This window comes from Notothenia rossii, assembly GCF_949606895.1.
Source record: "Notothenia rossii genome assembly, chromosome: 7".
Taxonomy (NCBI): Eukaryota; Metazoa; Chordata; class Actinopteri; order Perciformes; family Nototheniidae; genus Notothenia; species Notothenia rossii.
In genome coordinates, this window is record NC_136905.1 from 81,619,181 (window position 1) to 81,644,371 (window position 25,191).

The 25,191-nt window shown below is 39.9% G+C and overlaps 2 protein-coding genes and 1 long non-coding RNA gene across 3 annotated transcripts in view; 2 read left to right on the top strand and 1 right to left on the bottom strand.

The window, feature by feature from the left end:
- The first annotated feature begins 558 nt into the window (after window positions 1-558).
- chp1 (calcineurin-like EF-hand protein 1) lies at window positions 559-14,932 on the top strand. The gene is made up of 7 exons (XM_079693070.1): window positions 559-951; window positions 2,040-2,112; window positions 9,247-9,327; window positions 10,851-10,978; window positions 11,087-11,148; window positions 12,448-12,570; window positions 13,671-14,932. The coding sequence occupies exons 1-7, from the start codon at window positions 885-887 to the stop codon at window positions 13,722-13,724; spliced, it is 588 nt and encodes a 195-aa protein (XP_079549196.1). The 5' UTR covers window positions 559-884; the 3' UTR covers window positions 13,725-14,932.
- A 1,582-nt stretch (window positions 14,933-16,514) lies between these two features.
- LOC307046618 lies at window positions 16,515-22,383 on the top strand. Its single transcript, XR_013810156.1, has 2 exons — window positions 16,515-17,292; window positions 18,612-22,383. It is a non-coding gene; the product is annotated as an uncharacterized lncRNA (long non-coding RNA).
- Window positions 22,384-24,697: 2,314 nt separating this feature from the next.
- Window positions 24,698-25,191, bottom strand: part of oip5 (opa interacting protein 5) — a 2,607-nt gene continuing 2,113 nt past the window's right edge. Inside the window, exon 5 of the mRNA XM_079693071.1 lies at window positions 24,698-25,191. This exon is cut by the window's right edge and continues 6 nt beyond it. Within this exon, the coding sequence (XP_079549197.1) occupies window positions 25,114-25,191 (78 nt within the window). The 3' untranslated portion in view covers window positions 24,698-25,113.

Consider the following 25,191-nt stretch of genomic DNA (forward strand, 5'->3'; position numbering starts at 1 on the left):
AACCTGCCTGCCTAGTGTTCCCTATTGCACTATTGTGAGAAGATGAATACATAATAAATAAGAGTAATATTTAATTAATAATAAAGGTTTTTTTCATTTGAAATATCTCACCATTACCAGATCACTCTGAGTGACTCCATGTGAAATTATGAAAGTGCGCCATCTAGTGGCACATTTCTGACTTACATCTAAGTATTGTGCAGCTTTATATTTCCACATATGTATATATTTAATCCCCAATGTAGTTATTAAGTTATTTAATAGGCGTAGTTATGTATTTATTTGAAGAGGAACGAAATAATCATTAAAAGCAGTTGTGTGTGAAGGCTGTGCTGTTACGGTTGAAACGGTCACCTGAGCAGAATCCCCCTCGTTCAGCTAAGTTTTCTTTAACTTGCCTGGCGGATATTAATAACATTTTATATCCTTTTCTTGTTGTATTATTTTGAAACCGTAATTATTTGCTTTATTTTAGATTGAAATATAGTTGGAAACAAGACTTAAGCATCACATTTCAACCAGGCAGAAGAATCCGCTACCTTTCCCCGCGGACCCTGCTATGACAGGGGAGGCGGCCAACCTTTAGTTCCAGCCCACCATGGATGTATAAAGCCTGTAAAACAGGAAGAAAACCCGGTTGAAACTCAAAACCCCTCCTCGTAGTATCAATACACGACAGACTATTGAAAATATTTACTATAAAAAACTAAATATCGCAAAGAAACAGCGTCTCGAGGACAGAAAACAGCCGTTTGGATTCCAACTGAAGCTCTAACGGCTGTTAGCGTCGTTAGCTTGTTTGCTAACTCTAACATAAATCCGGGTTGAGATTCTTCTACAGCTGGATTGATTTTTGGATTAAAAGACTCCTTTTAACTTTCACCATGGGATCCAGAGCCTCTACGTTACTGCGAGAAGAGGAGATTGAAGAGATAAAGAAGGAGACAGGCTGTAAGTTTATTTCTGTGTGACATTAGCTTTATATGTGTTGCTTTTAAAAGCTAACATTCTTTCAGTAAAATCACATAACAATTTGGGAAAAAACTATAAAGATATCTTATGAGCAGAGTAAACAAAATACGCAAAACAGTGAATTTGTATCAATAATAAAGGATATATATCTATATAGTACATGTATTGAATACACAATATAAATAAATAAATACAGAATAGAAGGCAGTGTACGTCCAAGCCTATCAACCTCCTATAATGTAAACATTGAATTCACTTTACATTTGAGTTAGAAGAATAAATTACGGTTTTAAGTTACATTTTAAATACTCAAAGGACCACCTGAAAACAATATATACATACAAATGAGTGAATACTAAAAAGGAAGTTGCCCTAATTTCATTTATCGCCTGACTCTTGGGTCTCATTGTCATTGCACACTCTTGTGTAATGAGCTCCAGTATTTAGGTGAAAAGTGGTTTTACCTGAATCTCTGAAAGCCTGTTATCTGGGGGTTAAGAAGGAGACATTAGCTTTATACACACATTGTGACATAAAAGTGACACAATCTGTAGTATATTTCTATATATTTCTGCAGCTTAGTGAGATTTTATATTGTAGAGTATTCCATTTATTCAATATTATTGTTATATTGTTTGTTATTTAGGTGCTCTAGTTGTTTTGTGAATATGTATATACTTGCTGCTAATGTTAATTTATATTCGACCTATCTGTCTGTCTGTCTGTCTGTCTGTCTGTCTGTCTCTCTCTCTCTCTCTCTCTCTCTCTCTCTCTCTCTCTCTCTCTCTCTCTCTCTCTCTTTATCTGTCTAAACAGCTAAAGCAATTTCATTAAAATCGTTAACTAGTGTACTGAAAAGGAAGTTGCGTTAGTTGCATGTATTGCATGACTCTTGGCTGTGTATCTGGGTGATATTGCACACATAAAAACTCTTAAAAAGACTACTTGGAGAGTAATGAGCTCCATTATTTAGGTGAAAGTAGTTTTGCCTGAAGCATTGGAAACCTGTTATCTGGTGGTCTTATGGTGGTTAACTCCCCCCTCTCTCTCTTGTGTCCCACCCTCAGTCTCCCACAGTCAGATCACCCGTCTGTACAGCCGCTTCACCAGCCTGGATAAAGGAGAGAACGGCACCCTCAGGTAAGCATCACAAAAGAGATAAAACACCTTAAGACCCGACGTGTTGTGGCTGATTAGTTGGGCCAGGAGACAAGGTATCTTCAAATCAAATCAAATCAACATCTATCATAGCCCCAAATCACAAGAAGTGCCTCGAAGGGCTGTACAAAGCAAACAAAAGCAAAGACAAACGTCATAGCAAAACAATTATAAAACCATTATACAACATTATCCATCAACATAAGTATTGCCATGTAATAAAAGCATGTGATTGATGTTGGGGGACAGATGTTAAAAGACATGTGGGAACATCTCTGCATGTTTGTATGGCTATGAATTAAATAAATCTGGCTATGAAATAGAGAAATATGCTATGAAAGAAATCTAGAAAAACAAGGCAACACATATCATATATAAATGAGTGGGTAAAGTACATTTTTTCGTCAGTAAAATTCTCGTTGGAGCGGCTCGGAAACACATCTACAGCAGTAACATGATGCAACATACACATGAATGCATGAAGGGTACATTCTATTGCACCAGGAGCTATCTTGGGACTTTTACTGCGACAACGTTGACTTGCCTGTGAATAAAAAATAAACCATAGTGTTGGTGATCTACAGTGTTGTCATTCTTCTTTGAACAGCAAGACCGCTAACACCCTATTTCAACAACCACACCCCCTGTCATTGACATCATTAATAGATAGTTACCATAATTTGCTGTGGCCCAATGATGTTAACGGTCGTAACTGAAAGGCTGCCTGCCAAACGTAAACATTCAGCCACGTGACTTGCAAACTCTCGCGAGAGTTTTACACTAGACGGATCCTTTCTATCCATAACCCTCTGCTCGGGGTACCAGATCTGCTCGGGGTCCGTTACGCTTAACAATGACGTCACGCATTGGCTGTACGGCAACCCAAGAGGTAATAATAATAATTCTAAATAAAACAGGAAGTTAACCTAAATTACATTTTAAAACACTGCAACGAATTGTTATTTTTTAACATTCAAAAAATAACAATCAACATTAATCTGAATGAGGGAGATGATTTATTATCATTACAACGTGATTTCCCGATCATTTAAATATGAATATGGTGAAATACATTCTTACAATAAGCGAGAAATAGATTTAACTCCTGTTTGACAATAACTGTGAATTTATTTCCTTTTATTTAAAATTAGAAATCAAATTTGATCATACAGCAATAGGGCGGGTCATACTCAGGTGCTAACATGAATCTGAAGGAAATCCTAACATGGGGGTGTCTAAATGATGTGTTTTTTTATGGGGAATTCAAATATGAGCTTATTTAACTCGTCTCTAACCTACATCGTTTTGTATTTCTAAATTGGCAATTTTACCCTTTCGAACCTCTATATAAGATAGTATAAGATATAAGGGAAATAATTTATATTGACAAAGCCAAATCCTTTTTAAATATGTATTAACAGGTGAACTGCTTATATACAGTATAACTGGATAAGATTACAAAGAGCAATCTTCTGACTTCTTGAACTTTGCCAGGTTGCACAAGTCCTGCTTTGACTCATTCTTGGACATCAGTCTCTTGCTAGTCTCCTGAGCTCTGATCCCTCCTCCATCCCTCTTTTCCTGTGAGAAGTACTTAGCAGAAGCCTCGGTCACAATTTTAACAACCCCGTTTTCTCTTATTCTTCTCCTTCTTTCTCTGTCTACCTACACTCATTCGTCTTTGATCAGACCCCCGGTATACGCTAGTCAGCGCCCCTAGTTACACCAATCAGCGTGCGATTACCGTACAGCCAATCACAACGCGTGACGTCATTGGTAAGCGACGGACCCCGAGCAGATCTGGTAGCCCGAGCACATATGGTACTGACACCGGTTGTTAATAAACATCGTTATGGGGAAATGCAAGTTTGCGTCCAAATGGTTGGAAGATAAGGAGGAAGGACAATCAATACTGTATGTAGTCAATGTGAGGTAAAGTGTGTCGCCAAGGTAACCGGTTAAAACTCCAAGTGGCGATGAGGTCTTAAAAAAGGTCTTAAAACGTCTTACATTTGACTTCAGGATTCCTGCATATACCCTGTAAATTGAACTCTCCTGAAATAAATATAGGTAGGAAAACATCTTTTTCTATTCATCCTCAAATAAATAAATAAACTAGGAAATACATTATTAATTAAATATAAATATACAAGTCATTCGTTATAGTGTTATATATATATTAAAAATAAAAACGTGTGGTAAAAATCCTCCTTAAAGCAATACAATTAGTTATTTGGCAGATTGATTTCCTTTTTATTTAACTATATTGACTTTTATTTATTTCAATTGTTTGTGTTTGTTGTAATTCAAAACATCCTCTTTCATTGGTTGCCTTCCATTTTTTTAAGCCCTTCATTTTGTGACTTGCTGCTTTATGAACTGTATTTAAATGGTTAGTGCGTTGGTGTTCGGATCACAGGTTCAAACCCCACTGCAGTCAGCATGTCGTTGTGTCCCTGAGACACTTCACCCCAAATTGCTCCTGTGGGGATTGCCCACAGTATTGAGTATGTAAGTTGCTTTGGATAAAAACAAGTAACATGTAAATGAAAATGCCTTCAGGCTATTCGTTCCTTTTATTGGCTCTGCCTGTCTACATCAGGTACAGACATGTGATGTTTATATAATAAAATAACTGAGGAATGACTCACATTAAGCAGAACTAAAATATTATATTTACTACAAAATAAAAAGCTTTAATGTTTTATTAGGTTTGACTTATTTAGGCTTTATTTCATGTGTTTGCCTCATGTTATCCTGCCTATTGTTTTGTGTTCATCTGTACTGTCCTTTAGCTGTTTTAACACTTTAAATGTCCCGGCTGTGGAAACCAATACGAGATTTGTGATTCTAAAAAAAAAACGGATTTCATTAAATGAGTGTTATACAGTATGTAAATAGAAATCCAACAGTGCAGTGATTGCATCGTATAAGATAAGATCAGCCATAGTGTGACTCACTCTCAGATTCAGGATTGATAATTAAATCTTTATCTTATTATCTGAGAACTTTGGGATTTTTTTTTTGTAGTATTCAGTCGGGACCTCAGTGTGACATTTCTGTGGTTTGTGATTAACTTCCTGCTCTATCTGGAGTTTGGAAGGAAACAGGTTAAGAAACAGGTAATCATTAAAGCTGCCAACACATTACTTTGCTGTTGCACAGACTTTAGGCTTTTCCATATTTACAGATCAGGGTCTAAACGGTCAAATCCCTCACAGGAATAAGTTCCTGTGAAGACGTTCTGTTTACACATAACACGCTCTTGGTGCTGCTTGTTCTCCGGTAGTTTCCGTGGCAGGTACATTATTCTCAAGGTGACTTTCTTATCATTCATTAGTTGCCAAAACACACTTCTGTTCCGGCCGATGGACCAACAGGGTTCACACAGAGTGGGAAAATGTAATGGCATTTCAACCGTTGTGCTTTTTAATGAGCTTGTAGTTGAATACACTCCTTGAAGAACGCTTGGTTTTAAATATAATTCGTTTTTATTTGCACAAATAAAAAACGGTCTTTCTATTTGTTGGTTCTCTCCTGGCATCTCTCACCAGACGCTAGCTAAGCATTAAAGGTCCCATGTCATGGCCATTTCTACTGATCACGATTTCATTGTTGAGGTTTACTAGAATATATTTATATCGTGCAATTATCCAAACTCACATTGGTTTCTCACGCAGCATCTCTGTATGTGTATTCACTCTCTGTCCTAAACGGCTTCTGGAGCTCCGCCCCCCCCCCCCCCCCCCTTCCCTGTGAGCCCAGTGTGCTCTGATTGGTCGCAACGTGAGAGGCTCGTTGCTGCGAGGAGCAGACAGGCTTCCGTGTCGGCGATACAGCGAGAACAAGCTAAACTCATCCTGAGCACACAAACACTCACAGCCGAAGTAAAGACAATAAGTGTGGCTTGATATTGAGTAAGAAAAAGGTTTATAACGCTGTGAGAATGGGTCTGCAGAGAGCATCTCTCCACCATGCCAACTTAGCAGCCCGAAAACGTTTACCAATGTAAACAGTCGTGGTAGATACCTTGTTTGTTTTAAACATCATAAATACACAAACAACGATGAATACTTACAGGTTGTGTCCCCGAATCTCCCGCTGGTCCAAACAAAGTAGGAACAGCATCGTTCTTCAGTGCCCTACGCTGTACATATCCGGCATGAATCGCTGAAAGGTTTGTGAAGCTTTGTTTCGTGAAAGGCTGGCAGAGGGTGTGGCCTCTGGGTATCCCCACGTCAGAGTACCCACGAAGTAAACAATGGAAAATGAGAAATCTCCAACGAGGCGTTTTTGGGCTGTGTAGAGTTTTACTCGCTACAGGGTGTACTTTGAGGGTTTGTGACTCTGCAGACCGTTTACATGTAGAAAAATCTGGATAACACACAAGGGGACGGGTTATAACCAGAAAAGCATGACATGGGAGCTTTAAACAATCATAATCAAGATTACAATCTAAGTTAACAGCTGGTAGACTGACAGTAAACAGTGGTCATAAACATGTATGGCAGTAGGTTTAAAGTCCTTCTCTACACTTTATTTCACACAATTTCATTTATTGTAACAATTTAGAATGCAACGATAAAGGCTTCAAGGCTCTGGACAGTTTTCAGTCATGTCAAATGAATATTAAATTCAATTGTGGGACTTGGACCTTTTAGTACAGAACAAACAATGGAAAACACGTTATCTATGAAGAAAATAGATTCTGCAATATCATTTCTATCAACCATCAGGCGTGAATAATAGCACATCTTGTCAATGGAAAAAGGAAATGGCACCAGTATAATCAATATTCATCCTGAGATTCGACTGACCAGAGAACACATAAAGGATCATGAGATCTCGGCATTGCAAATAAAACAAATAGCATCATTAAGATCAACATTTGCCTGGTGAAAGAAAACAAATCCTATCGCATGTCTGCTCTCTCTGGATCCAAACGGGCCCTTTCACAGCGTAGGGTATCACCTGCTGAACTGAACACTCTCTCGCTTGGCACGCTGCTTCGCTGAACACAAAGGGACTTGGTTGCCATACGAGACAGCATTGGTTGGAGGTTGGATGTGTTAATAATAATAATAATAATAATACATTTCATTTATAAAGCGCTTTTCCTGGTGCTCAAAGCGCTTACAAGCAAGTAAAACAAAAATAACAACAAAAGTAAAAAAGTGCTAAGCTAGGAGGAATAAGGGCAAGGGGTTAGTTGATTAGGAATTGAAGGCAAGAGTGAAAAGGTGAGTTTTGAGGGATTGTTTGAATGATGTGAGAGTGTTGGCGGATCTGACGTGGCTGGTGTTGACACCTTTCCTTTCCCAGAAATAAACTTCTTGCAGTGGGTACAGACCCCACCATTCAGACTGGCAGTGGGTACAGACCCCACCATTCAGACGGGCAGTGGGTACAGACCCCACCATTCAGACTGGCAGTGGGTACAGACCCCACCATTCAGACGGGCAGTGGGTACAGACCCCACCATTCAGACTGGCAGTGGGTACAGACCCCACCATTCAGAATGGCAGTGGGTACAGACCCCACCATTCAGACTGGCTGTGGGTACAGACTAGGGGTGGGCGATATTGAAAAATATAATATCACAATATTTTTCAAGCAGTATCACGATAGACGATATTTATCACAATATTTTTTCATGTCGGTTATTATGGTTATTTTTCAAGTTACTTAACAGAACAACCACCTACAAGGTGGTAACAACAACTAAAATAAAAAGGAGTAACAGACCAAAATATCATTTCAAGCTGGTTTTAATTCTGCAATGAATCCCGGAATGAACAATTCAACAGGAATTTTGATATGGCTTCCTCAGTGTTCAAGTAGGTAGGCCTACCCTACACAACAAACGTTAACACTGGTTTCTTCAACAGTAAAGTGCACTCTCTTGCTAAATAAAATAAAAATATTCAAGGCACAGTTTCTCAGTATTAAAATTCACTTTCTGTTTTAGGTAGCACTAGCAGTGATGTAACATCAATACACATGAAAAGGAGAGTAAAACATAACTAATTAAACATTAAACATCAATGAGGAAAAGTCAGTCACTTTAGACTTGAAGTGCAATCAAAGACTTTAACATAACTGAACATCTGTTTCAAAAGGGAAAAACAATATAAATACCTTATTGATAAAATTAAATATAAGCCAACCGAATCGACAATAAATGAAGTGCAATACTGTCTGAATCCTGACTAGACAGCTTGGTTTTTACTAACCGTTATCAGTATGTAGTTACTTCGGCATCATTTTTGAAACGTGTATTACAATTAAATCACGGTAAAATAGGTTCATTCTGTCGTAGTTGGTCCACCACAGTATTTACATGGATATAAGCCCCGCCCCCTCTCCTGCGCGTCCTGTTTCAATGACAGGAGTAAACACAGCTGACAGCCGCGATGAAACTCCAGCGGTTAGGGTGAGAATATTCGCATCGCGTCCGTTGTGAACGCAGCATAACGCAGTTCAGAAACCACTGTTCTGACGCTTTTAACGCAACTTCGAGATTTTAACAGTATCAGGGGCATGCAGGCCATGGTGGCCGTAGGACGTACAATTATTTCGGGGCTTCACGGCCAGACCAGCCGTCATGGCCGCCGTGAAAATCCTCTTGGTGCACTATCACGATAGATATGATATCTCTGAAAAGGCATATCGTGGAGACCTAATATCGTCTCGACGATATATATATATAGTCATATCGCCCACCCCTAGTACAGACCCCACCATTCAGACTGGCAGTCATATGCAGCCACACTTTAGATTTTCTAAATAAAGGCCACACTCCATTGTGACTCGTTTGCAGAGTTTCACAGCGAAATTGACATCGTAATTTCGACGGTTTGGGCGCGAGTTTAAGGATTTTAAGCCTCACTTTTATAAAAATAAAAAAAAGTATCAAAAACCGGATCTGATTTCGGTACGGTATACCGTGGCCGCCAGTAACCGGTATTTCGGTAATACCGAGTACCGGTATGCACCCCTACGTTGACTCCAGTTTAAGATATTTTCTTAATTGTTGCAAGGTTTTAGATGAATAATATCTCTTTGTAAAACATGCTTTTGTTAATATTAATTTGCCATATTTCCTCCTCCCTGCAGTCGAGAAGATTTCCAGAGGATTCCTGAGTTGGCCATCAATCCTCTGGGAGACCGAATCATCAACGCCTTCTTCCCCGAGGGGTGAGTTATCAGTTATTGGTCTGAAGATTAGATTATACGCAGGACTGTGCATTAAATGTTTGACTCACAACCACTACAGATCTGAACCGGCTTCAGCTGTGGCGGCCTGAAGTATATCTGCCAAAATCTGTTAGAAGAAAATCATCTGGGTTTTTATTTCTGTATTTTCTGCAGTCATTTTGTTTTATCATTCTGAAAGAGGAAAACCAGATGTTTCCAAACATATCATTAAAATCCCCAAAAGTTAGATGGTGTTTTATTTTTAGCCGTGGCTGGTGATGGTTTCTGGAAGTCTTCTTGTTGCTCTGGTTTTTCAGATGTTGTTTAACTTGAGAACAGAAGTGCAGAGATGGACTCTGTTAAATGGTGTTGGGTTACGACTAGTGTGAGTTTCATTGTGTCGAGGATAAAGGAAATCTGAGCCACAACAACGCTGTATGGGATGCCATTAAATACAATAACAAATAAAGACTCAAATATGTAAAAAAACTCAATAAATATTCCTTCAAGGCAAGGACGTTTTTAGGAAATAATATATGTCAAGCTCAACCTTGACAAGACTGAACTGCTTTTCCTTCCGGGAAAAGATTGTCCCACTCTTGACCTAACAATCAACATCGGCACCTCTGTTGTTTCCCCGACTCAGACTGTAAGGAATCTGGGTGTGACCCTAGATAACAAACTGTCCTTCACTGCAGACATCGCTGCTACAACCCGCTGCTGCAGATACACGCTTTACAACATCAGGAGCATACGTCCCCAGCTGACCCAGAAAACAGATAACAGATCAGAAACGTTTTTTATGAGAAACGTTGCTATCAGAAACAATGCCCGACTGTTTTGGACGAATGGTCGGTGTTTACATTAGCATGGCTAACACTCAGAGCTAACCTGTACTGGAGAGCATGTGTGTGAAGAAGCAGGAAGTAAAAAAGAACTCACCTTGTGGTATAACCGGCAAGAGAGAAAGCCTTTGAGCTCCATACTGTTTCAGAAATAATCCTTGATATGGCGTTTCATCACGGCAGTATTTAGTTTAGACAGTAGCTGCCGGGTCCCGCATGAGCTCAGCCCCCCACTCCTAATCATTATTTTCTTTTTTTAAACTTTATACCCCAAATCAGCACTTTAGAAGCAGGAAGTGAAATAGAGGGATATGAGGCATGGTTAGAATGGGGGATCTGTTTGGTATTTTGAGCAAAACACTTCATAGACATGTTTTTTATATATTGTTATATATCTGAGACCTATACTATTACCTAATAATAACATGATAGGTGACCTTTAAAGAAATAACATCATCTCATTAATGATCCATAAAGAATTATAATACATAATATGAATGTGGTTCTATAGTTAGAAACATTTATTATTATTGTACATTTATTTCACTGAATTATTTGTATTGGCATATTCATTAAAGATTGAATGAAATGAAAATCCATACAGTTGTATTAAATCCTTTTTTTCTCACTTTATTGTGCTGTATATTTATATGTATTGTCTCTGTCTCTGTTCCTCAGGGAGGACCAGGTGAACTTCCGGGGCTTCATGAGGACTTTAGCTCACTTCAGGCCCATCGAGGACAACGAGAAGAGCAAGAACGCCGCCGTCAGCGAGCCGCTCAACAGCCGGACCAACAAGCTGCTGTGTGAGTGACAGCGCCGTCGCCAAGGGGGCGGGATCACCATCACTCACAGGGTCTCATACAGCGATCTCACTGTGTCCGTCCTGACTCTTTTACTTTTTATTTTTCCAGTTGCTTTCCAACTGTATGACCTGGACAGAGATGACAAGATCTCCCGGGACGAGCTGCTGCAGGTGAGTGGACCGCTGAATAGGACGCTGAGTCACCGTGTGTGTGGAGCCGATTGCAAATATGTTTTTTCTTCCAGGAAATTCTTTGTTATTACCTCTTAAAATATTTGCTTTTCAGCGTGTTGAACAAAGACTTTTGTGCAATACTAAGTGAACTCGCTCTCCTTGTGGAGCAGGAGACTTTGCCCTCTGCTGAGTGTCGTGATATCTCAGCTTAACTCTGATTTCTCCAGACGCTGTAACGTCCTGTGTTTTGCCTCGCTGCCTGTTATTTGTTGTCCCATCTGGGTTTGTGTGACATTGTGCGACCTGTAATTGCTGTAAGCTCGGGGTTCAATGACTCAGACACACTTCTCTTGTTTTGCGTAAAACACTTGTGTCGCCGGCTTCGTGTGACGACGAGCCTCAGTGTAATGCTGCGTGTTATTCGGTAAATACTGCTCACTGTGTTTCATCTGTAATCGCTACAGTCATGTGTGTTTAACCATAATTACTACAAATTACCCTGTGGGGAAATACACGTCGCACCATCACCATGTGTGACCTGCTCTATCGAAATCAGTCGCATTGATCCGAAGACACATGTTGAGTTGTATACACTGCTGGAAAGAGGAGATTCCTAGCTTTCTAATGATATCAGGATTGTTTTTGTGCTCAAAATATTAAGCAAAATATGTGACATTATATAATGACTGTCACCGAGTCATCAGTTTGAGAAAAAGGCCTTCAAAATTTCCTCTTCTCTGGAATCCATCGATCTGATTGGTTATTAGCTGTGTGTGTGTGTGTGTGTGTGTGTGTGTGTGTGTGTGTGTGTGTGTGTGTGTGTGTGTGTGTGTGTGTGTGTGTGTGTGTGTGTGTGTGTGTGTGTGTGTGTGTGTGTGTGTGTGTGTGTGTGTGTGTGTGTGTGTGTGTGTGTGTGTGTGTGTGTGTGTGTGTGTGTGTGTGTGTGTGTGATCTATGATTACTATACGCCTTGCATTCATAATTTCAGCCGGAGGGAGGGAGGGAGGGAGGGAGGGGGGGGGCTGCGTTGCGAACAGCAGAGTGAGAGCTGTCATCTTCCCTTTACAAGCTTAAAGAATGTATTTATGGTGTGATTTTGGAAAGCCAATACTTTGTTTGTTTAAAATCAAACAAAACACCCGAACCCTGAAAAACTATTTTTTTACGCAAATCCACGTTTATTTTGAAATGAGCCGTTCAAACTTCCGACTGATTTTGATAAAGCGGGTCACACACTGTTGTGCAGACATCAGGACTCTCACTCATCTTTCCATGTTTTTCATGACTTCTCTCCAGGTGTTACGGATGATGGTGGGTGTGAATATCTCTGATGAGCAGCTGGGCAGCATCGCTGACCGGACCATTCAGGAGGCGGACACCAACGGAGACAACTCCATCTCCTTCAACGAGTTCATCAAGGCACGTTTCATACATCTCTTTATGCTAAGGGCTTTAGATCTAGAAATACGTTCTCAAATAAGAGCAAATACAGAACTTCTATTGAAAGTATAATGAAGAAAAGTTTACAAGAAATGTAAATATCCAAAAAACAACAAATTGCTCTGAAAAGAAGCGTTTTCATTGCATCCATAGAAATGTTTCTGCTCTCGATTCCTGCACACAAAAGTAGACCCAGATGGTATATGACCTAACGGCACCATACATTACATTTGATATCAACACAGTAACAAAGCAATCTTTGCAAAACTATTCTCCTTGTTAAGTTACTATGAAAAGACAAGAGGCACAACATTTACAAGAACATTTAAATTAATCTAAGCCCTGGTTTTAGTTTTTATTTTGGTTTGAACAAACAAGTTGGTTCAAATGTATTTATTGAAACTGATTCCACATACTGTTTCATTCCCAGAGTGAATGTTTAATGTTCTATAAGGGTGTCCGCGGGGTCTTAAAAAGTATTAAAAGTTGATAAATCAATTTAGCGAAAATGAAGGCTATTAAAAGGCATTTTCCAAGGTGTTACATTTTGTAGCTTGTTTTCAATAAGTATCTAAATGGTCCAAAGAGGTTGTATTCTACAGTCTGCCTGAATGTTATCATTGCGTAGGTGTGTAGTGTGATTCTGTGTAGTTTATTTATGGCATCCCGTTGGATTTGACGTCATCTGAACAGGACATCGCACGCTCACTGCTTGATAGCGCGAAGGTCCGTTTACGCCGGTTGCTAAGCAACATCGTTATGGGGAAATGCAAGTTTGCGTCCAAATGGTTGGAAGATAAGGAGGAAGGACAATCAATACTGTATATAGTCAATGTGAGGTAAAGTGTGTCGCCAAGGTAACCGGTTAAAACTCAAAATGGCGATGAGGTCTTAAAATGTATGGAAAGGGTCTTAAAAAAGGTCTTAAAAGTTATTACATGTGACTTCAGGATTCCTGCATATACCCTGTCTGTGTTTGAGTTAATACTTAACAGCCAGTGTGAGCTCAGCTTCAACCTGTCTGTGTCTATCAAACATTACAGAAATATTTACTAACTTGTTCCGCTGTCTTTCCTCAGGTGTTGGAGAAAGTGGACGTGGAACAGAAAATGAGCATCCGGTTCCTGCACTAAACAGCTGATGTTTTTTTGTTTTTATTTTTGTTTAAATTGAGTCGAGCTTCAACATGCGAGTTGGAGCCTGAACTCACAGCGGGCCACACTACGAGAACACGCTGTCGCCGGGTAGATCACCTCATAGATCCTGTACGCAAAGGGAAGAGTCGCGTGCCTTGGGTTGTTTTATGCAATGTCTCTGTGTTGTTTGGAACATTATTTATTAGGAAACATTTAGACGGTTCCACTTTCCACAGGAGGATTTATGTTCTAGCTCGGTACGATAACGCGTTCAATAACTAGTACATGTTGTGTCTTTGTCTCTATACTTATGCAATGGATTAACGTGTAAGATGTGTGATTCCTCGTGGAAACAGACGGTTTTTTAAATGCTAACATGACTCCTTAATATCGCCGACAGCTCTGAGTTCGTTACTCGATTTAAAGCTGAACGCACACTTTGTGTTTCTCTCACTGAAGTGCCATGGCTTCATTATCTCAACAGTGAACCCTTATGGCCATGTTTGTGTATTTGTTTTTCATAATCTAGCTACTGCCAATAGATTGTAATTACCTGTAGGAGTGAACCAAAGTGAGTTCCACGCTATTTCAACGCCTGCTGGAGCTAGGACGTGTGTTTTAATGTCCTCATTAATTAACTCTGTTATAGCGTGTCTTCCCTAATATATCTTTAATGGGTATTACCAGATTTAGCTGCCACTGTGGCCTGATTTTAAAAAAGTGTTACCCCGTGTTTGAGTCGTCTGAAAGCCCTGTGGTGGAGAGTGGGAGGTGAGATTTAACACTTGAAACCATTAAATCCATAATGGTGCATCATGCTTCCGTTAATGTGATCAGCTGCTATGGGAAAGATGTATTACCAGGCACAGCGGTGACAAGATCTTATTTTTCCCTTTTGTTTGGTTGCTGATACGGTGTCTAAATGTGTGTTGACGTTCAAACTGCTTCAACATTCATTTGATTTCTCAGTTCCAGCTGCTTTAGAGAATCAGATGCTTTAATAATATATATTTTCTGTACAGGCTAAGTGTGACATTATAATCTTTGTTTGTCAAATCCTCACCTTGCAGCAGCCGGCTGCAGGAAATACGACTTGTTAATCATTTTGTGATTATCGATCAGATAGGATTCACATGTTACGTGATGTTGCTATTATGAAAGTAATTCATCCATTTTTGATTTGAATAAAATTAAGTGCCATGCTCGCTTTGTGTCTATTTTACCTTCTGTCTGGTTTTAACATTTTCCTTTATTTTGGACTGTTATTTATGTGGTTTTTGGTGATTCAATAAATGTATAAAATATATATACATACTAATAAATGTACTGTATGTGAGATGTTATACTTTAAAGTGGACCTATCATGCTATATTTGAATAATATAGTGTAGGACCATACCTATTTAAGACATATTTATACTTTTTATTTTTCAAAATACCAAACATCATGCATTTTAGCCATTCCTCATTTGGCTCAATTTAACACCGTCTTTGCATGGGCTGATTCTGTGAGAACAGCACCATCTACAGGATTGGCATATGTACTACAGCGTCTCCAGCGCTTTCGAACGGCAATGTCAATGGCTGTCTCCTGATTGGTGGAGTTGGCTCAATAGCCGTAGCGCCACTTATGTGACGTCATAGAAGTGGGGCGGGCGGGAGCTCCGACTAGCCGTTTAGGACAGAGTGAATACACATACTATACAGAGATGCTGTATGAGAAACCAATGTGAGTTTGGAAAGTTGCACAATTTAAATCTATTTTAGTAGACCTCAACAATGGAAATATGATCAATAGAAATGGCCATGACATGGGACCTTTAACTAACCATTCATGTCTTTATTAACACATTGTGTTTTTGATTAATTGTAATTTTGTCCATAACATGTAAAAATGTCACTTCCAGTTTAAGTCTAAAAGTCCAAGGTGATGTCTTTAAGTGTCCGAAGATATTCACTTTAATATGATATAAAACATGAAAGCCTCAAAACTCCATATTTTATTAAAATATAATATTTGTATTTACCAGGCGATTAAAACATGTAAACGTTTTCAATAAAAAACTGCTAAATCTACCCAAAAACATTAATATAAAATAAAAGGTGGACTAAAATCCAATAGAAAGAGGTGTGTCCTGGTTGTCCCTGATTTGCAGTCATTAGGTCACATGACATTCACACACATTCATTTGTGTTATAAAACCGCTGTGTTCATCTGCCTGTATTGTTTTGTGTTCATTTGTTGTAACATTGTTCGTGATGCCCTCTCCGCCAGGTCGCTCTTTTGATTTGAATCGCTCTTTGATTTGAATCTCAATGAGACTTTTACCTAATTAAATTAAGGATATATATTTGACATGGAAGCTAGTGAAGACAATCAAGCCTATACAAATTTTAAAACCAGTATTCATATAAAAAGGAAAAAAGCCTGTGTGCTATTGTAACGGAGCGGGTCACAGTGACTGAATCCGCCACTGACAGCCGACAGCCCGACACACATACACACATACACACCAAACATTTCGGAGAAAAGGGGAAGGCGCATCACTTCCGTGTTTTAAATTCCTGAAATGAACCATGCAATTTCTTATTTATTTTACGTTTTTGAATTATGGGGAATGATTATGTTAAGAGGTGGTTAACCTGTTATGTTTGGGTCGGATTCTTTTGTTGAAATGTGGTTTTGAGTTGATTGTGTCACCTGTTGACGGTGAGCCTGTGGGAGGGATGGGTTCAAAAGGGACGGTGTTGGTTCTTTGTTTTTTTTGGACTGTGTCACTCGGAAGAATGTTGCAATGAAGGCAACAGTTGGGACATGTTTGGGAGTTGGTTGCAGAGAAGGCAACCCAGAGCATGTTTACTCTAATGAGTGATGGACGGCCTGTTTTGGAACTTTATTTTGTTGTTTAAGTTGTGCTGGTTCCGTTTTGTTTTTTTTTGCTGTAAATAAAGTTTTGGAGCTTAACCCAACCGACCATAGATATATATAAAAAACACTATTGTATGTATATGTATATACATACATATATGTGTGTGTGTATATATATATATATATTATACTGTGTTTATATATATCTATGCAACCGACTAGGCCAGTGTTTTTTGAACGGACAAATAGAGCCCCGTCACAGTTATAGTCTTCTTTAAAAGCTAGAAAAAACACAGATGGATGAATAAAAAACAAGTTAAAAAAACTGAATGAAAAGGAAAATAAGTACATCCGGGGCGGGCTTTCCGTTTTGATTGACAGGTCTGCGGACCAATCCCCGCTCACTCCCGTTGACTCGTAGTGGAGCAGCAAACATGGCGTAGAGCGGAGGGTCTGCAGAAACGCGGCCGAGGAGAGCTTCTCCTCTCCGGGGTGAAAGGAGGGAGGAAAGAGGCCCTGACCGACGTTTTTTTTTACCGTGAAATCTTCTCTGAATATTCCCTCACTTAGCACGGCTTCTATCCACGCAGTTTGACCCGGTAACACGTCCGGTTCTGGAGACCTGGATGTGTGACCGTAGAAGAAGAAAGGCTTTGTTTACCTGCTGCAGCTGAAACACCTGCATCATCACACCAAGGTCAGTGCTGCGAACCATGAAATCAGCTCTAAATCAAACATTTCTGCAGGTGGTTTCTCATTTAAGGACGTTGCAATGTATTTCACAAGGGATGCATTAAATATAGGGATATTTTATGATTTTTTTTTAAAGACAAAAATAAGCGTTATGTCTAAATTTTTTGGAAACTAGCTCTGAAAATCATTTAAATTAAATGACATGTTACTTGTTAGACGCTTTTATCCAAAGCAACTTACATACTCAATATTGTGGACAATCCCCACAGGAGCAATTTGGGGTGAAGTGTCTCAGGGACACAACGACATGCAGACTGCAGTGGGGTTTGAACCTCTGCTCCCCTGATCCCAACACCAACGCACTACTCCACTACACCACACGCCTCCAAATCAGCTCTGGTAAGCATGTCTGCAGGTGTTTTATCATTCAGGGACCTGGCTATGTATTTCACAAGGGTTGCATTGAATATGGTACTATTTAATGATTTTTAAGCCACACAAATTAACATTGTGTCTCCATTTGTTGTGTAACTATATAGAAAATGATTGATAGGTATGCAAAGTGTGTATTTTATGTTACTGTAATTATTTCCTGTAACTGTCTGTACAACAGAACAACCATTGTGACAAGTCTTTGGAAATGGAATAAGAATAAAACTTCTAATTTACTGGACTACTTCAAAACACACAATTGAGTAATAAATAATTATACAGTATGTAATACAGGCTGTACAAATGGAAGAGCAGAAAGAGAAACACAAATTGGTCAGTTAAGTAAATTAAATAGAAAAGTAAATGCCAACAATATTCACTTTACAATCGTTTTTTTAAAAATAATAATCCATCATTGTAGTTTCTTTAATGTGTATCTATTGGTTTCTGTGTTTACATGTATTTGTTTTTGGACTGTTAGTTTGATGAAACAAGACATGAAGATATTGTCTTGGACTTGAAGCCCTCTGGTGTCACGCCCCTTTCCTTTCAGATGGTGGGAAATGATCACAAGAGTGAAAATGGTGTTTCATCACAATGACAAGTGTTTTGCACCAAATGACAATCAAAGTACAAAAATAGCAATTCACAGAAATTGTACATAAACATACAAACACGAAATGTCCTTTGAAGTATAAAATATACCTTCTGTGTGTTGCATCTTGTCTTTTCACATTTTCTGACATAAATTATTCAGATAATTGAGAAAAGTAGATTTTAGATGACTTCTCTCTTCCAGCTGCTCCACTTAAGAAGAGATCTAATTTACAAGTTAATCCCAAATGTTTAATACAAAATAATCGAGACGTTCTGTGTGGATTTCTATTCTAGGATGGCCTCTCCAGAGCAAGCAGCTGAAACCCAGGACCGGAGGAAAGTCTCGTTTAAAAGCAGTTCCATCAGCAGACCCCGACCCTCCAGACCTGAGGAGGGACTCTTGAACATAGGTGCCCTCTTTCCTGCTGCCGCTGGGACATTGGCCTTCTCTCCTCCGACCCTAAAGCCTCTGTGTCAGCCTGGTTCTGCAGAATGATGACCAGGACATCTGCTGAGAGTCTGGGATCCCATCATGCACTCTGTGTGCGTCTACATGCAGCTAAATGCTGGCTTTACAGTCACTAAATTACCTGAAATTCTCCATCATTTGGGAATTCCCTGTCAGATCTGGCTGCGTGTAGACGTCGTCACTGATGCCTCCTTCCTCAGAGTAAAGACACAAGACACTGTAGCAAAGATCAAGGCCTGTGATTATCTCAGACTCATAGGGGGGTTTTATTTCATTTTTGTACACTACCTCATCGCCACAGCTAGTCCAGCAGTGTGATCAGTACGAGCATCCTGACGGCCGTCCAGCACCACAGCAGATTCACACTTTGTTCCTGGGTTCATTTAATTTAAGGGAGGTTGTTGGCAGACGTCATTTACTTTAACTTCTTCAAACATGTTCAGGAAATCTCTCAAACTGTAGTCTCCTTATGCATCTGTCTTTACTGTTTTACTCCACGCTCTGATGCTAAAGGTTAAAGTAAAGTCTGCAGGTCAATTGAGAAATGTAAGGGACAGATTTGGCGGTACTCCCCTTGTGAACTAACGCTGGATATCCCATACGCAGTTTTAAAAGATAGACTTCTGTTATGAAAGAACCAATTTCCTTCCTTATTCATTTCCACATTTGGTCTTTCAGGCCTCCTTAAAAAATCATTTAAAATGCAAATAAGTTCATTCATCAAAAGAAATGCAGATTTTGTGTTAAAATGTTTTAAAAAAAAATCATTTTAAATTCTAAAAAAAGAGCTCAAACATGGGAAGCATCAATTGATCTTGTTTCTCATAATCTCCTAATAATAAGAAACATCATCTTTAGGTCACGCAGATCAAAATAGCAGAAAATATGGATTTATAATTAATCTAAAAATGTAATTTGGAAAAGAGGAGCATTAAGAGTAGTCTAACATGCTTTAATATGTAGTCTCTTTCACATGTTATTATTTTATCTTATCGTGGATATGTCCCCATATTTGTACATCACCATGAGCTCTCGTATAGGACTTGCAGGAACAGGAAATGCTCTACAAGCCGCAGGTAGACACAGAATATAATCCCTTTGCTTTGACACACAATAACCCGAAATAGAGTGAATCTGGCATCTCAAACATCACGTCCAGTAAGCAGAGAGACACTTCTCCTAAAGGACATTCCACGTTTTTATATAAAAAAGACAAAAAAAATATTTCCGGGATTTGTGCAATATTGATCCTAACTGTCATGTTGTTGACCAAACTGTATATTGTAAACAAAACAAGTGACGAGTTGTTTGAAAGCAACAAAATTACCAATGTCTTCCATTAAGATTTGTATAAAGTCACGTGCATTCGCTTCTCAAGCGGTGCGGACATTATCGTAGCCGTGCATGACCCGTAGTGACGCTCGCTTCGTGGAGAATCAACCTCAACGTGGAGAGTAACACCATGTCAGTAAAACTAAGAAACTAAGCATTTTTAAATACGCCACATCTAGATCCTGCTCAAATCTTACACTCACGCAAGTCGACTTGGGTGTAGAATAAAAAAAAAATGGTGATATGCAGCTAATACATATTAATTTTAGGTTGCAAATTCTCCATATAACAAGTGCTTTCTATCAGAAATGCTGTAGGAGTCATCATGCACTCTCAAGCGTTAAGAAGAAATAGGTATTTGTTACGCAACAGCCAAAAATCTCCTTAAAACGAGTCTCTGGTGTGGGAGAGAAAAGTTGGATTTGGATGTAATCGTGTTAATCATCATGACATGTTATTGTACATAATACCTCATAGTTTCGGAATTCAGAGCGAGATATTTTAATCCATACAATTGTATTTGATTCTAGGGTTTTAGAAGCAATAACCTACACTAATGCATGAGTTTAGTGCCAGGGTGTACGTGTTAAAGGAGCCTGTAATGCCCCCCCTCCTATGTAGCATTCTATTAGTCACTTCTCTTTTATTAAAGGGGAGTTGTATAATAATAATAATAATAGCTTTAGAATACAGTATCGCTAATGAAGGTCTGGGATACTTCCTGCAGAGCAAGTGAGGACAGATGTAGCGTCATATATTACAGACCTATGTTTTTCCCTGTATTTTTTTAACACCAAAATCAGATGCTTTTAAAGAGGCCCTATTGTGCTTTATTTTTCACCAATACTGTGCACCTCTTTTCCCCCTCTGTCTGAAACCAGAGCCCAGTCTGCTCTGATTGGTTAGCTGGCCGGCTCTGTTGTGATTGGTCAACCTGCTTAGAGATGTCCCGCCTCTTAACCCATCACGTACACCGGGTGTTTCTCAATGTCGAGTAAAACTGCTCAATTTTAAGCATACTACGAGTGCCGCCAAAGGACTGTTCCAATGTCCAGCATTCTTGGAATTCTACGGAGCCCGGCGTACTTCGTAGAGAGAAATTTCGAGGCTGCACATGTGTAGACTCCGCGGTCTTAAAATCCCCACAATGCTTTGCGCACGGACCAATTTCCCCAAATCTGTGGCGGAAAATGTAAGGCGGGGCCTCTCAGATTACGCACACCTGCACACTTGGTAGCCTGTTCCACTCTTCGTTTTCCGAATGCCAGGAAGGATTCTTGCCTCGCTTCTGAAGGAAGTGACTCGGAAGACATGTGCTACCAAGCAAGCGTACTCGAGATTGAGAAACACCCTACGTCTGAAACCAGAGCCCAGTCTGCTCTGATTGGTTAGCTGACCGGCTCTGTTGTGATTGGTGTTTAGAGATGTCCCGCCTCTTAACCTATCACGTACAATGTGTTGGAGCGCCAATAGGAGCATGAGGGTTATGTAGTGATGTCACTAAGTTAGGGAAGTAAACAAAGGAGTCCAATGGAGACACTAAAACCTACACCACGCTACGGTGAAGAGCATAATAGGCCCTCTTTAATTATAAATCGTGTAGCATTTTTTACATCTACAAACCCTTCTTTTCAGTACCTGTGGCTGCAGAGGTTTTACTGACTGAACTTGAAAAGCACTTTCTCTCGACTTGCACTGTCATCATCCTGTCTGGAATACTGTGTTCTAAAAAATAACGCTGTCTGTGGGGGGATTTATAATCACACTTTATAAACAAGTAGGCGTCTAGCAAGCTGAGTATGTGGGGTTTAAACAATATGCATGACTTAGAATAACAAATGATTTGTATTGCATGCAATAATCCGACTCTGTCATGTGGACGAGTGTAACTAGGCGTCTGAGATGTTCTGTGAAAAAGAGACAACCTGGGGACGGTTTGTTTGACACAACAGCATGTGGAAGAAGCTTTTTACAGACTGAACTGCACCAAAAAAACTGAAGATATACCTTATAACCTCTACATATAACACCCTGTCTCTGTTGTGTCAAACAGGACCACAGCAGCTGGAAACGCGGCTCAGCCTTCGTTCCCATGAGAAAAAAACTAAAGTATGATTATCGATGACATTACTTAGAAACTATGCACTCCAGAGGGAGGAAATGGGCATGCTTGTTACGTGTGAGCCTTTTGTCTGGTTTTGTATGAACAAAAAAAAAAAGAAATCTGTATCAGAAATTCAGCAATAAAATGCAGCATGGTGCCAACGGGATGTCTGCGTGTCCATGATTACTAACGGGGACAGAAAACATGTTATAGTGTGTTTGTAGGAGAGCATTTTCTACATTTAAAGCTGCATGCTGTAAAACTTCAATGTATTTTGAGCTATATTTCAAAAGTGTTGGGGGCAAGAGGGTTATTCAATTTCTTATGAGAGTTTGTGTAATCTATAATATCGTCTGCATACTCACAAGAAGGGCGGTCGACCAGGGCGCCAGATCTGGGGGGGCGCTGCGCTGGTAGCTCTGGGAGGGAAAAAAAATTCCCTCCCTACTAATTTTCGGCCTTGATGTAACAATATTCATAATTAAGTAAATGTAACACCCTTTTCATCCCGGTTACACTTTTCATTTGCCCTGTACGATGGGAGCTGTAACGGCCTGTCCACACATCGGCATGAAAAAAATCTTGAAAAATCTTGAAGCTGGGCGTGTCTGAAGCTTGGCGATTTTTTGCGGGCAACGCAACCAACAACCAATCACATGAATCTCCCGCCCCCGACATACGAAGCAATAGCAATGTTAACACGAAGTAAACTGGATATAAACTCTCCAAACAGGCGAAAACCTACCAGTTTCACCCACAGTCTCTGCCACCTCCCTCCATGCCTGGTTCCTCCGGTTTGTATCCCGGTAAATAGTTCTGGTCGTAAAGAACCGGGAGATTTGCTACCATAATTTCTCATTTGGAATATGAGGAAATGAACTGCGGTCTGGCTCTCCCAGCTTGCACGCGGTTTGATTGGCTAGCGCTTGTACTGGCGCGATTTGCATAAACTGGATTTGATTGGCTGATGCCAGCTTGGCAAGCATTGGGAGCATCAAAAGTTGAACATTGCTCAACTTTTGATACTCACGATGCTTGCAAAGCCGTGCTCCGCTCCCCACAATGCAGTTTGGCGAAGATTAAAAATCTTCTACGTCACCCCATTCAAGTGAATGGGCGAAGCTTTGAAAGATTTTTTTCATGCCTGTGTGTGGAAGGGCCGTAAGTGATGAAAGTGGGGGATGTTGGCTTATCAGGTGCCCGCAGCTCACAGCCAAAGTGCCAGTCAACGTCGGAGCGAGAGAGAGAGAGGGCGCACCGGTACCGGCGCTGTTGTTATTAGCATCTGGTGCTAGCTGCTGTAACGGATATAAGAAGAAGATGTTTCTACAACAAGGATGGTAAAGTGAGGTAAAGGACTCTATAGCCTCATCCCAATACGCCTCCTCGACTCCTCCTTTCCATCACTCGCTTCCCTTCCTTGCGTCTTAGCTCCGCCTCCGTAAAATGCGAGCGAGAGACACGAGGAGCTGGGATTGGGATGTCCTCATTCACTCAAACGGCACTTTTAAACGACGTCTGTTAATGATGACATGTGCACAGCTGTATCCCCTCTCATCGGGCTTAACTGAATAACCCTTTAGAACCGGCCCATTTGTTGTTAAATATTTATTTAAATGAATGAATCTTTCTCTTGTTAGTCAAGGAATTCAATGTAAGATGGTTGGTCCTGCTTTTGTGTTCCGTTTTGGTGTAAAATGTAGCCTACATTTAAATAAAAATATAATTATAGTAATGTGAAAGCCTTTTAGAAATGAGTTGCACATAATAATTCCCACAGAGCTGTGAGCACTTACACATTTATGTGACGCTTTTTTCACTCATCTTCCAGTTGTCGGTTTTCGACATGGTTTTCGACCAGCTGTGAAGGTGGGGGCGGGTATTTTATACGCGAGTAGTGAAAACACTTCCGCGTAGTCTGCTCGCGTGTATCCTCTAGGGGTGGGCGATACCACAAAATCTGGATTCGATCCGATACCAAGTATTTCAGGGCCAGTATCGCCGATACCGATACTTTTTTAAATGAAAAGCGTCTTATGTACTTTCATATAGGGGAGAGCTGCATGACATGATTTTTGAGCTGAAATCATCATAAATAGACTAAATCTGAATTCTGCACATAGTTTTTTGAAGAAATTGACGAGTAGAGGAGACGGGGAAAAAGTATAAAAGCATCGATCCTATTGGCTCTAGTATCGATATTTTGAAACGTAACGTAATATCGGAAGTATCGATATTTTGGGATCGATCCGCCCACCCCTAGTATCCTCCCTTTCGTCTCCTCCCGCACCCCTCCTCCCTCACCCCTCCTCGACTCCTCCGTGTGCATTTCAGCTATTGGGACGTCCTTCAAAATGGCGTGTCTTGATCGATTTCCGGGTATTTTAGGGCAAAAACAACAATTAAAAACCCAAATAAACATTCATTATTACATTGCATGCTGTGTGATAAACCCCTTTATAGAAATGAAAGTGATGGTGTTTTATTACCTTTATTTACAGAACAGAATGTACAACAAAGACACAGACAAACATAAGACAGATGCTATTTATAGCACACATCAGAACAAGTAGATTTGAAAGAAAGTGAACATTTGTGAAATATGAAAAGAAAAAATGTAAAAGCATGTACACAATCTAGGGTGATATACAATTAATGAAATCTTCGATTGCAAATGCATATATGTATTGTATGTGCAGTCCCGAACAGATTAAAAGAGATTAAAATATCAGACAGAAGGAATGTGTGATTGTTGAACTACAATACCCACAATGCATCTGCAGCATACACAATCTATGATCTGCAGAGATTCATTAAATGAGTGAGCAAGGCTGAGGGGAAGATATTGGAGAACAGATTGAAAAGCAAACATGAACCCCAGCCTGCGACCTCTAGCGGACAGAAGCAATCCTGTCGGCCAGTCTGCTCTTAATGTATGAGATCTGATCCAACTGCGCTTCAAACTGCTG